Source organism: Drosophila simulans, chromosome 2L, assembly GCF_016746395.2.
Source record: "Drosophila simulans strain w501 chromosome 2L, Prin_Dsim_3.1, whole genome shotgun sequence".
Lineage (NCBI taxonomy): Eukaryota > Metazoa > Arthropoda > Insecta > Diptera > Drosophilidae > Drosophila > Drosophila simulans.
Genome location: NC_052520.2, coordinates 20091232 through 20103512, shown reverse-complemented (window position 1 = coordinate 20103512; position 12281 = coordinate 20091232). Strand labels below are relative to the sequence as shown.

At 44.0% G+C, this 12281-nt stretch overlaps 3 protein-coding genes across 3 annotated transcripts; 2 read left to right on the top strand and 1 right to left on the bottom strand.

Moving 5' to 3' along the window:
• The first annotated feature begins 4315 nt into the window (after positions 1 to 4315).
• On the top strand, positions 4316 to 6106 carry LOC6732948 (lysosomal Pro-X carboxypeptidase). Its single transcript, XM_002079997.4, has one exon. The coding sequence runs from the start codon at positions 4419 to 4421 to the stop codon at positions 5844 to 5846; it is 1428 nt and encodes a 475-aa protein (XP_002080033.1). The 5' UTR covers positions 4316 to 4418; the 3' UTR covers positions 5847 to 6106.
• Positions 6107 to 6146: 40 nt separating this feature from the next.
• Positions 6147 to 8464, bottom strand: LOC6732947 (cell division cycle protein 23 homolog). The gene is made up of 3 exons (XM_002079996.4): positions 7400 to 8464; positions 6740 to 7341; positions 6147 to 6679 (listed from the first exon to the last, which is right to left on the bottom strand). Exons 1-3 carry the CDS (start codon positions 8370 to 8372, stop codon positions 6218 to 6220), a joined length of 2037 nt encoding a protein of 678 aa, XP_002080032.1. The 5' UTR covers positions 8373 to 8464; the 3' UTR covers positions 6147 to 6217.
• Positions 8465 to 8688: 224 nt separating this feature from the next.
• LOC6732946 (phospholipase A2 group XV) lies at positions 8689 to 10748 on the top strand. Its single transcript, XM_016178030.3, has 4 exons — positions 8689 to 9307; positions 9375 to 9746; positions 9809 to 10331; positions 10396 to 10748. The coding sequence occupies exons 1-4, from the start codon at positions 9160 to 9162 to the stop codon at positions 10616 to 10618; spliced, it is 1266 nt and encodes a 421-aa protein (XP_016025648.1). The 5' UTR covers positions 8689 to 9159; the 3' UTR covers positions 10619 to 10748.
• Positions 10749 to 12281: the final 1533 nt, after the last annotated feature.

Genomic DNA, 12281 nt, shown 5'->3' with positions numbered 1-12281 from the left:
AGAACAGCGTGTTTGGTCGTGTTTCGAGCTTCTTGATACGTTTCCAATTAAGTCTGCTGTCCAGTGTTAGTAAACGCTATTCGCACAACAAATTTGCCATGAAATTGCATTTTTTCCGCCTCGATAAATTGTCAAATCTGCGAATCAACAACAACTAATCTTTCGGGGCGGGGATTACATGCATAAATGTAATACCCGGTTAACGCTTCATAAAATTGCACTTCAAACAATCGAATTGACCCGATAGTGCGAGGGGAATAAAAACGTTTCCAGGAGCGAAAACAAAAACAGGATGTGTCCACAATGGCGAAAGCATAAAGTATGGATTGTAAATAAATAAATTTTATTGCAAGGCGAATGGAGGCTGCGCTATGGTTTTTCCATTTCTGCATCATACGCACATCCATTTGACAATTGACAATTGGCGGAAAACAAACGATGAAAACGCAATGGAAATAAATGAAACCTCTGGAAAAACTCGTAACTTTAAATCGAGCAATTACGAGTATAATTACGGGTATAATTATCGAGCGTTCGATGATTTCACTATTATTTTGATGCCTAAAATAAAACATAAATACGCTATCATTTGTAATGGCTGAATGAGAAGTAAATAGTTTAGTTAGCTTAAAACAATATTGCACAAATATATTCATTGGAACCCTTTTTCTGCTTATGTTGCGTGGGAGCCACATTTTTGCACACGAATATTCCCTATATGTTCATAAACAAAAAGAACCAATAACCAAGTCCATAAAAACAAGTATAAATAATACATAAATACAATGGCGAGCAGACAGAAATAAACCCACGTCCCATTAACTTAAATGCTTGCTTTCCTCGTCGCTTTTTTCGACTTTCGCTGGTTATTTTTGAAGTTTTGGCACTTTGTCATGAAATATGCATGTGCCACATTTACACGAGAGCATTAATTTTGCAATTTTACTGGCGCTTCTTTGCCATACAGCGAAATTAAATATATTAACATACCTTTTATGGCAGCTAAACGGTGTGAAAATATAAATAAATGCGCTGCGTCCAAAAACTGCGATGTGAGCCCTCAAAAGAAGTCACAGAACGCCAAATATTTCCATAATTTATCAAATTGATTCACGCTGATCCCACCCACAAATGTGGATGGCCTGATTTTGCATTGTTTTATTGCCCTTTTTGCAGAGCCCGTAAATCAAATGGCAAAGCTGCAACTGCAGCCAGTTCCTGTTTAGAGAAAAAGGCTCAAGAGCGGCGCAGCGGACAATTATTCAATTATTTCTGAACGCTAATTAGTCGAACAACCAGGGCCACAATGATTATTGTTTCTTCTTTTGACATTAACACACGCAAAAAGCGGGAGAATGAAATCAATTAGGCGAGCCAGCGCGCACAGGGCGGAAAATAATCTGGCCACGAGTCCGGCGATGATTATTGTGATGGATATTTCATGTGACACCAGTGTGCACCGGCGGAGTGACCTCATTGCATCGGCTGACATTTCTGATGCTGCTGCTTTGTTTCCGTTTCCGCTGGGCCCGTTTTGACAGCTGCGCACGGACCACCCACGACTTTCGCCCACGCGAAATTCAATTTTCCGCCGTTTTTATGATAATTTATAGGGCTTATTAATTTATGTGCACAACTCGCGGGACCGAATGAATTGATTTGTGTCCGCGCATAAATGTGCCATTTCGCATTAGGCACATTTACCCAATTCATTACACTAAATTGTCACAGTATTTTCTAAGATGAGTAATTTGCTTTGCATGTGAGCCGATCGGAGAAACTGAACTGAGCACTGAGAATCGTGTGGCACAGCCAGCGAGGTAACCTCTTACCATATGCCAATTATGTTGCCCCAATATTATGCCTTTGGATACACTTGAGTAGCTCCCCCTGCAAAAAATGCCTATCTAGAGACATGATTTACTATGTATGTGGGATTGATCGGGCGGAACGACACGAAATTGTTATGATAGATGCCAACGTTTAACTTAAACACAAAATGTTGTTGAGCATTATTTCAAATTATTTTAACTGTGTTTTATTTAGTAGTAAAAAGTTAACTTTTATTTTTCTAGTGCGTATATTTACATCATTTCGACACATGAAGGGCACATGAACTTTACATGTGCCTATGTATTTTACATTTTAGGTATTTTACGCTCAATCCCGTTCATGTGACTTTAACGCCATCTGGCGTTTGTTGCCGAAATCAGTTCAGAAGTAGGAAATTTATTTCGAAAAATATATTTGTCTGAGCTTTTAAGTAATTAAATGTTAAACAGAAAATAGAAACAATTTATTAATATATTGATACATTTTTAAATTATCCTTAATTTCTTGCTGATATGTATTTGTCTGAGATGAGTCACAAACAAAATCATATAAGTCATCAAGGCAAAGGTATAGATAGGATAATCAATTAGCGATTAGAAAGGGATTTCAGGGTCGCGGTAGCAAGGAGAATTGCAAATCTGTTACGGCTATGCTTTATATGCTTAAGGATATTATATTCCAGATAGAAATAAATTCAAAGATCCGATAAAAAGGTAGTCCGCTAAATAACCAAACAGTAGTATTAGAATATTCAGCAAAAGAGACAACATTTTTATAGTTATACTGTTCAAAGATTGCAAAATATCGCAGAGCTTATGTAACATCCTGGGTGCTACGCAAATACTTTTCTTCGTTTTTACTTAAACAGAAGACTTCTCGAAAAAGGTATAGTACAAATTGCCTTCGGTTGCCGCTTTTACGGCCTCCTCGATAGTTGTCGTCGGTTTATTCTGCTACTCCCTCAGTTTCATCGTCATGACTCAGTAGCCGCTGCTTCTATAGCCAGATTCACATCATCTGCCACAAAGTCATTAAAAGGCAGATCAACAGCGTCACACCAAAGACACTAGAATAAGAATTATTCTTTGGTCTTTGGTCTTTGGTCTTTGGTGCTACTTTACTTTTGAGAAGAAAAGTGTCCCTAAAGAAATCCTTAGACCACCTTTTAAATCGAGATAGGCACTAGGCACTAAAATGCATTATTTTTCTAGTACATTAGAACGACCCGTTCGCTAGCAGAAGGACATGTTCTTTAATGAACGTTTTAAATGATCCATCCATCCAACAGAAATCATGGAGACATATGTATTATTAAAATAAGAAGAAACTAAACATTCTCCACAATGTTGATATCTTATTATGACTTAAGGATTACGATTCCTTATGAAATGTTATATTATTATTAAATATTATTTCTAAAGTTTTTCTACTTGCTAACACCTCCTAAATGTTAAATGTTTGGCGGAAACGAACTCAAATAAAATCAAAATAGGGGGAAATGACAGGTGCTTGCTGAAAATTATCGATAGCTGAGTGCAGTGTTGGTAAGTACCTGATTTGAAGAAGCTTATTAGGCATCGGTTTGTGTTTTTTAAATTTTTTGGCGATTAAAAAAAAGGTTTTAAATATAACACGTTTTCAGCCCATTAAGACAAAATAATGTTTGTTTTCTAACAAGATAAGATGAGTCCAAATGGATCCCGAGTACTGTTCAAAGATTGCAAAATATAGCAGAGCTTATGTAGCACCCGAAGTATTTACTTTTGAGAAAAAAAGTGTTCTTGAAGAAATCATTAGAGCACTTTTGGAAGCAAGATTTTCATCTAGGCACTGAAAAGCATTCAAATACATTATATTCCTATTACACTAGAACGACCCGATTGGCAGAAGGACATGTTTTTATATGAACGTTTTAAATGATCCATCTACAAAATCCAACATAAATCAAGAAGACATTTTATTAAAAAATAAAAAACTAAACATATATGTTGATTTTATATATGACTTTTAAGGATTACGATTCCTTATAAAGTGTTATTACATTATTATAAATATTATTTTCAATAGTATTCCTATGTACTTGCTAACACCTCGTTTTTAAATGTTTGGCGGAAACGAACTCAAATCAAATCAAAATAGGGGGAAATTACAGGTGCTTGCTGAAAATTATCGATAGCTGAGTGCAGTGTTGGTAAGTACCTGATTTGAAGAAGCTTACTGGGCATCGGTTTGTGTTTTTTAAATTTTTGGCGATTAAAAATAAGGGTTTAAATATAAGACGTTGTTAAGATTATTCAGCCCATTAAGACAAAATAATTTTTGTTTTCTATAGACATAAGATGAGTCCAAATGGATCCCGAGTACTTAATTCTGCGTTGCCCTTTTCAAATTAGTGGTAAATGTAAAATGCGTAGTTTTATTAACCGTATGTATCCGATTTTGAAATGCAAGTGAACTTTTCTTTTTTTGAGTGCTGTAGAACCGCTCCAAAAAATACCTCTTGCGATCTGGTAACACTGCACAAAGTGTAATATAAAGCCCGGCTTGCAGATAACGAACTGAAAATTTTGCATAGTAGAGGTCATATGATTCTGCGCGATATGGGAGAAGCCACAGTGAGAGCTGCGCTGTCAGCGGTTTTGGGAATCCTGCTGATCGCCGGCTGCGATTGCAGCCAGCGGTTCAAGTACGAGATCAAGGAGTTCCAGGTGCCGCTGGACCACTTCAGCTTCCTGATCAACGCCACCTTCAGCATCCGGTATCTGTACAACGACTCATTCGTGGACAAGAGCAATGCCCGCACCCCGATCTTCTTCTACACGGGCAACGAGGGGGACATCGAACTCTTCGCCCAGAATACCGGATTCCTGTGGGAGCAGGCGGAACGACAGCGGGCTCTGGTGATCTTTGCGGAGCATCGTTACTATGGAAAGTCACTGCCCTTCGGGAGCTCCACGTTCAACACCAGCCTGCCGGAGCACTTGGCCTACTTCACAGTGGAGCAGACGCTCGAGGACTACGCCATGCTGATCACGTTCCTGCGGAACGATCGCCAGATGCCCGTGGTGGCCTTCGGGGGCTCCTATGGCGGAATGCTGGCCGCCTGGTTCCGGATGAAGTATCCGCACTTGGTCACCGGAGCCCTGGCAGCCTCGGCGCCCGTTCTGCAGTTCCCCGGGATAACGGACTGCGACATCTTCTACAGGATTGTGACATCTGTGTTCCAGAATGCCTACAACGAGAACTGCACCTTGAACATTGCCAAGTCGTGGAAACTCTTCGAGACTCTGGGAGCGAGCGAGGCCGGCAAGAAGCAGATATCGGATGCATTCCACCTATGCAATGCCCTGAAGACCGACGACGATCTGAAGAAGTTCCTGGACTACGTGGAGGAGGTGTACAGCAATCTCGCCATGGTCAACTACCCGTACAACAGCAGTTTCCTGGCCCCATTACCTGCCTATCCCGTGAGGCAGGTGTGCTACTACCTGAAGGAGCTGCACTCCACCGACGCCGATTTGCTGCACGCCATGTCCAGTGCCCTGGCTGTCTACACCAACTACACACAGTCCGCCAAGTGCCTGGATATATCCGTCAACTCCAACGCCGATGACTCCGGTTGGAATATCCAGAGCTGCAACCAGATGGTGATGCCCATCTGCTCCAATGGCTCCGAAACCATGTTCCGCACGTCCAGCTGGAACTTCAAGGATTACGCGGAGAAGTGCTACAAGAACTACCGCCTCACCCCCAAGCCATACGACATCATTCTGCGCTATGGCGGCAGGAACCTGGAGGCCGCGACCAACATAATCTTCAGCAACGGTCTTCTGGATCCCTGGAGCGGTGGCGGTGTGCTCCAGGCTCCCAACGACAAGGTCTTCGTCATCATCCTGCCCGAGGGAGCTCATCACCTGGACCTGCGCCACAGCGATCCGGCCGATCCACCTTCTGTGCGCGATGCCCGCGATAAGGAAGCAGCCATCATAGCACGATGGATCCAAGATTTCTGAAGCCATATTACTTTTATCCATACTCAATAGGTCCCCTATGGGATTCATATTATATAACAGCCGCCCAAGGCCACATTAATCAAATATTTGGGATTGCGATTACATATTTTTAAACCAACGAACAAATTATGAAACACTCAGTTTAAAATCACAAAAATTATAAGCCATACTAAAGTTTTTTGCATTGAAGATCCTGTTTCCACATTCGATTAATATGGAGTATTTGGTAGATTTTTGAAATATATTTTCATTAACTATGATGGAGAAGGGTTTTGACCTGGCAATGGTGAATAGGACTAGTTCATTATTTACTTGGATTGCCAATATAATTCATAAAAACAAATAGAAATTTATACAATTGGAACATTTGACTAATCGATGGATACGCTGGATATTTCCATGGAGCTGTTATCATCCGAGGGCGCCTGCTCGGGCGGATTCGAAGTGCCACCGGATGTGCCAGGCGCTTCCTCGGTGGACATTGTGACAGCAGTTGCCGATGGCGTGGTGGTGGTGCTGCTGGCAGGCGCGGTTAAGCTAGTCCTGCTCGCCTGGGATCGACGCATGCCCTGAATCAGATTTCGGTCCGGACGCAAGCTGATCAAGGAGCTACTCGAGGCACTCTCCGCAGCCGCGGTGGTCGTGGAGGTAGTCGTGGTGGCTATGGATGTGATGGGAACTCGGACTCGCACATCCTGCATCTCCCACTCCATCTCGTCCTCGGAACTGGTGTCTGCATTCGCCACGGCCGATGTAGTTTTTACCTTCTTCTGTCCCTCAGCATTGCGCTTCCAGTCAATTGTCTTCAGCAGCGCCTTTGCCTCCATTTTGCGCTAAAAAGATTGAGTGTTTTCGTTAAATTCATGACAAGTTTCCTAAAACAATGCACCCACATCCTCCGAGTCCAGGCATTTGTAAGCGTAATAGGCGGCTCGTTCGTACTCGCTCTTCTTCTCGTAATAATTGGCCAGCGTGATGAACCCTTGGTAGAGGCTCTGCTTATCGGTGGCCGCCCGCTCATCCTCGCAGTACATGATGTAGCAATGGACCGCCGTCTCGTGGTCGCCGAGCTTCTCGTGCAGGTTGGCCAGTTTGTACATCGCTATGCCCTCTATGTCACCCACATCGATGGCCTTCCAGTAGCACTTCACTGCATTTTCGCACTTGTCCAGCTTCTCGTACGTCTCGCCCAGGGCTACCAGCATGCGAGAGTCGTAGGGACGCAGTTGGTGGGCGATTTTGAAGTAGTACAGGCTGTAGTAGTGCATTTTGATGATCTCGTAGGCCTGGCCCAGTCCATACCAGGCGCGGTAGTCCCGCTTGTTGACCTCCACTGCCTTTCGGTAGCTCTGTATGGCTGCATTTGTGTTTTTCAGCTCCATGAACTCGTGTCCCATCAAGGTCCAGGCCGCCAGATACTTGGGATTCAGTTTCAGGGCGCGTTGAAAGTAGGAAATGGCCACCTGGTGATCACAGCGGATACTGTAGTAGTTGCCTGATGGAAGAGCGTGCATTATGGTAAGCTATAACATAAGAGCAAAGCAGAGCCTAACCTATTACACAACACGTCTCCGGACGGTACTTGTTGATGCTGACAGCCTTGTGGGCCAACTGTGCCATTTCGGTTTTCATCTCCTTGACGAACAGCAGATTGGAATAGGTGTCCACATTGTCCAGGCGGAAGGGATCGCTCTCGAGAAGCGCTTGGTACAGCTCAATCGCCTTGTCCACATCCCGCTTATTGTGATAGACCAGAGCCATCTGGGCAATCAAGTAGATGCTCTTGCTGAAACCCGACGCCTGCAGGTCCTCGTAGATCTTCAGGCCGTCGTCGTTGAGGTACAGCTCCAGGTAAGTGTGCGCCATGAAGAAGTGTCGCATCCAGTGACCACCCAGCTGCAGGCTCAGCAGTTTCTTCTTCTCCATGATGAGGGGCGAGAGCTCCAGATAGGCGCTCCACAGCATGGGCACCAGTCTGATGGCCTGGACCAGCATTTGCTCGGCGGCCTGGTTGAGATTCAGTGCTTTCAGGACTACTCCGTACAAGTATATGCCGTAGCCATCGAGGCGACTCTTGCCGTACTCCATGCGCAATGTGGCCAGCAGGTCGGCGAGATCGCGCATCTGATTCGGCTCGTGCAGATTCGCCTGGTCGGTGGTCGAGTCCAGTCGCCGCTTTTCCCTGGCCATGTAGCTGGAATAGAAGTGCAGGAAGCGCGGCACACTGGACTCGCAGTTCCTGACCGCATGCGCCGCCCTGTCGTACTCCCTCACGTCGTAGTAGCTCTTGGCCAGGAAGTAGTCGCTGTACTCCTCCGGCGCAATCCCCTCCAGCTGGCACTCGCTGAATGTGCGATCCTCATCCGGCGCCTCATTGTCTATGTGCACATCGGCCAGTCCGTGGTGCATCTCCGCCAGCCACTTGGTGGTGTGCAGGAGGCCCCGCTTGGAGCACTCGATGATCCCGCGGCGCAGCTCCCGCTTCACATCCGGCAGCAGCACGCTGAAGAACTTCTGCATCGCCATTGTTCCGAATTTGTTTGGAAATGCTATGAAAACAATTTTATTTGCCGGCGCGCTTCGCCTAGTGGTGTGCTAACTAAACTATCGGACATTGATATTCGATCGATATGATATGTATCGATATGTGCGTGGGGGTGTTCCCTAGGAGACCAGTCACTAGATAGATAGCTAGTGGGTAATCAAATGAACTCTGCTTGGGCTACAAATAGAACCTCCTTGGCAAATAATTAAATTATTTCTATTGTTGTGCGAATATGTACCTTCGTCGATTATTTTTTATAATATGAATAACATTATGAAAACCGTTACCGGTTCACAAAGATACCAGTGTGTGTGCAGACACCTGGTCACACCTGGAAGGATGGTGTACGAAGAGGGGAGAGAAAAACGCTGACCATAACAAACTGCGCAACAACAACAACAGCACAGATTAGGCAGAAAACAACAAATTTGCAAAGCCAACGCTTTTGTTTAAACAATAACAACCACTCGTGACGTCGTTCTGCGAAGGGGAAGTGCGACCGCCGAAGTTCCGCATACATACATACGCACACACACAGCATGCACACATAGTTTAAAGGTCAAATCTCAGCTGACTGAAAGTGCGCAGACCACAAGGGCTCCATATAAATGCATTACAATTACCATAAAAGAAGACAGGCTGATTCACTTGTTTATGCGCAGGAGGCCTTTATCTGGCGTCAATTGAGTGGCGCGATCCGATAACCTGCGATCTGTATACTCCAAGTAGTCAGTCGCCACTCCTGCTTTGTTTACAACGCAACGCACAATGAGGCTCAAATCCGGAGTGCTTTCTGTGCTCCTGCTGACCACCTTCTTGGCCCTGGGCGACTGCTTTTGGCCATTTAGCAAATGGCATGGAACAAATGATAATCCTTCTGTGCCCCCTGAACCCAAGCTGTCGCCAGTGATATTCGGTAAGTAAGATGAGCACCATTATCTTTCAAGGGCATCCAGCTTCATGGTATCCCTATTGTATTGCAGTACCCGGCGACGGAGGCTCCCAAATGGATGCTCGGCTAAATAAGCCCAACTCTCCCTACTTAATTTGCCAAAAGACCCACGACTGGTACAACCTGTGGCTTGACCTGGAGCAGTTGGTCATCCCCATGGTCTACTGTTGGATAGACAATGTCAAGCTGTACTACGACAAGGTCACCAGGACCACACACAACACTCCTGGTGTGGAGACGAGGATACCCGGCTGGGGCGATCCCGAGGTGGTCGAGTGGATCGATCCCACCAAGAACAGCGCCGGAGCCTACTTCAAGGATATAGCCAATGAGCTGGTGAAACTTGGATATATTCGCAGACAAAACATCCACGGAGCACCCTATGACTTCCGCAAAGCGCCAAGTGAGCTTAGCTTCCCCGAATGGCTGACGAACTAATTTCACATCTTACTCCTCCGATTCCAGATGAGAACCAACAGTTCTTCATCGATCTCAAGCAGCTGGTGGAGGACTCCTATGAGGCCAACAATCAGTCGGCTGTGACCTTCATCTCGCACAGCATGGGCAGTCTCATGACCCTGGTCTTCTTGCAGGAGCAAACCCTCCAATGGAAGGCGAAATACGTGAAGCGCATGATCAGCCTGGCGGGAGTTTGGGCGGGAAGTTTTAAGGCTGTGAAGGTGTTTGCCATGGGCGATGATCTCGACTCGTTCGCCCTGAGTGCCAAGATCCTCAAGGCGGAACAGATAACACACCCATCCACGGCCTGGTTGCTGCCCTCGCCACTGTTTTGGAAGCCATCCGAGGTTCTGGCCATGACCCCAAGCAGAAACTATACGATGGCACAGCTGGAAGAGTTCTTCAAAGACCTCGACTACATGACGGGCTGGGAAATGCGCAAGGACACGATTCGGTACAACCGAAACTTCAATCCACCGAATGTGGAACTGCACTGTCTCTATGGCGATGGCATCGACACGGTCGAGAGGTAAGTTGACCCACAGATGCAGCGGAAGGGAATCTAATCAATTTACCTTTTGCCCACACAACAGACTGCAGTACAAGAAATCGGACATTAGTGGAGAAACTCCCAAGCTGATAATGGGTCTCGGCGACGGCACTGTCAACCAGCGTTCTCTGCGAGCCTGCAAGTATTGGGCCGGCTATTCCAATGCGCCTATAAACACGCTGGCCCTCCAGAACGTGGACCACATGCACATCCTGTCCAATCCGGACGTCCTCAAATATATCCGCACTGTCATGCAGCAGCCGTAATGTCAATTGTAGCGCTTAAATATTCGGAGAGCTTCGTGATGCTCAAAATCTAAATCTAAAGCTAATGACAATGCCAATTTAATTGTTAAATAAATGTAACTCGTTAAGTAGCACAAGCGGAAGAACAAGACGTTCGTTTGCATTTTCTTTAATTTCTCTTTATTGTTATCTTATTGATTTATGCTTATAAGATGAGATATCGAATCACGTGTGTCAATGTCAATGTCAATGCTTTTATTACTCAATAGTGTTTCATTTTCCTCTTGGGTTTTGTTCGCTTTTATTGTTTTCCATTTTCCGTTTTCCTCTTTCATTTCCATTTAATAAATTGTTTATATGTATTTTACAAAGCGTTTACTTAGACGTATTCCATTTTAATTTTACCGAATAATTTGTTAATTATTGCACTAATATTTAATTTCATTCCCTTCACTTCACTTCCGCCCGCCCGCCTCCATTTTGCTAATTTATTGTAGTTGACATTGTTCATTACTCTTGCTATAATTTTCCATTTAAAGTATGCTCTCGCTTATGTACTCCGATATCTGGATAGATATAGATAGAAAAGAGTTTCGGTTGCAATTAGGATAGAACTAAAAACTAAAAGGACTCGAATGATCTCAGTGTGTCGCTTTTGCCTTTCGATAAAATCAAGAAATACATATGTGTATATTTACAAATTTTAGTTCTTTGCTCATACAAAAATCGCTGTCGCTGGCTAAGATTGTGGACATTTCCGCTAGAGATCCTCGCTGGCTGCGGGTCGTGGATTCGGTTTCTGGCCCTTTTGGGCTTACAAAGCATAGTTAATTCGTAATTCGTTTATGTGAGCGATTTGTGCGCGGGTGTGGTTTATTTACTCGTCTGCTAAATATATACATAAATGTTTATATATTTAGTATATTTGATTTCATGTTGCTGTGTGAGTGTGTATGGGTGTGTGTGTGTTGAGAATTGGACTTAAAAACGATTTTTCTGCTTTAGTCAGTATTTGATTTTTGTTTTCCACTTGTCAGCTTTTTTGGGGGCTCTCCTCCACCCTCGTTCAACAAAATTTGTGCTGTCGTTCCATAGTTGCAGTTAGGGTTTTACACATATGTATAATGTACGGATACTTTATCTGTATATAACTATAATATGACCTTTATCTCCTGACCCAAATCAAAGTGATTCCGAAATCGCCACGTCCGTGTTTCAAAGAGCATTACGTTTAGTATAAAAAATCATTTTATCGAAAGTATAAAAATCGTATTTAGCCATAGTGTCTCCTCTAGATCTGTCCCTATTTTTGGTTTCATTGCACATCTCGTCCTCGTTATTAAATCTTGGTTTTGTATCTTAACTTTTCGTTTCGTTTCTTTTTTTTTGGTTTCTTAGCAAAAGCGGGTGTATCTTCTTCAAGCAGGTATTCGAATGTTACTTGGCAGGATTATTATTTTCCATAGTATATATATATATATTCTTGTTAAATAGTTTATAAAAGCTTAGTGTGTCGAGTGTGTGTGTGTGTGGTGTTAGTCTACTTGTCTTAAGTGGATCTCGGGTGTTCCAGGTCTGTTTGTTTGGTTTTTAATTAGTTGCCTCTGGATTGGTTTGCAGCTAAAATGCTCTGTTATTGTATTATCTGATGCAATATATAGAACTCACATTAGGCGACATTGAC

Excerpts from the sequence above, each read along its gene's own strand:
- LOC6732947 (XM_002079996.4), bottom strand. The coding sequence starts at position 8,372 with ATGGCGATGCAGAAGTTCTTCAGCGTGCTGCTGCCGGATGTGAAGCGG. Across the intron at positions 7,342-7,399 it reads GGAGACGTGTTGTGTAATAG|GCAACTACTACAGTATCCGC; the intron begins GTTAGGCTCTGC and ends CTCTTCCATCAG. Across the intron at positions 6,680-6,739 it reads AATGCCTGGACTCGGAGGAT|CGCAAAATGGAGGCAAAGGC; the intron begins GTGGGTGCATTG and ends CAATCTTTTTAG.
- LOC6732946 (XM_016178030.3), top strand. The coding sequence starts at position 9,160 with ATGAGGCTCAAATCCGGAGTGCTTTCTGTGCTCCTGCTGACCACCTTC. Across the intron at positions 9,308-9,374 it reads GCTGTCGCCAGTGATATTCG|TACCCGGCGACGGAGGCTCC; the intron begins GTAAGTAAGATG and ends ATTGTATTGCAG. Across the intron at positions 10,332-10,395 it reads GGCATCGACACGGTCGAGAG|ACTGCAGTACAAGAAATCGG; the intron begins GTAAGTTGACCC and ends CCCACACAACAG.
- LOC6732948 (XM_002079997.4), top strand. The coding sequence starts at position 4,419 with ATGATTCTGCGCGATATGGGAGAAGCCACAGTGAGAGCTGCGCTGTCA.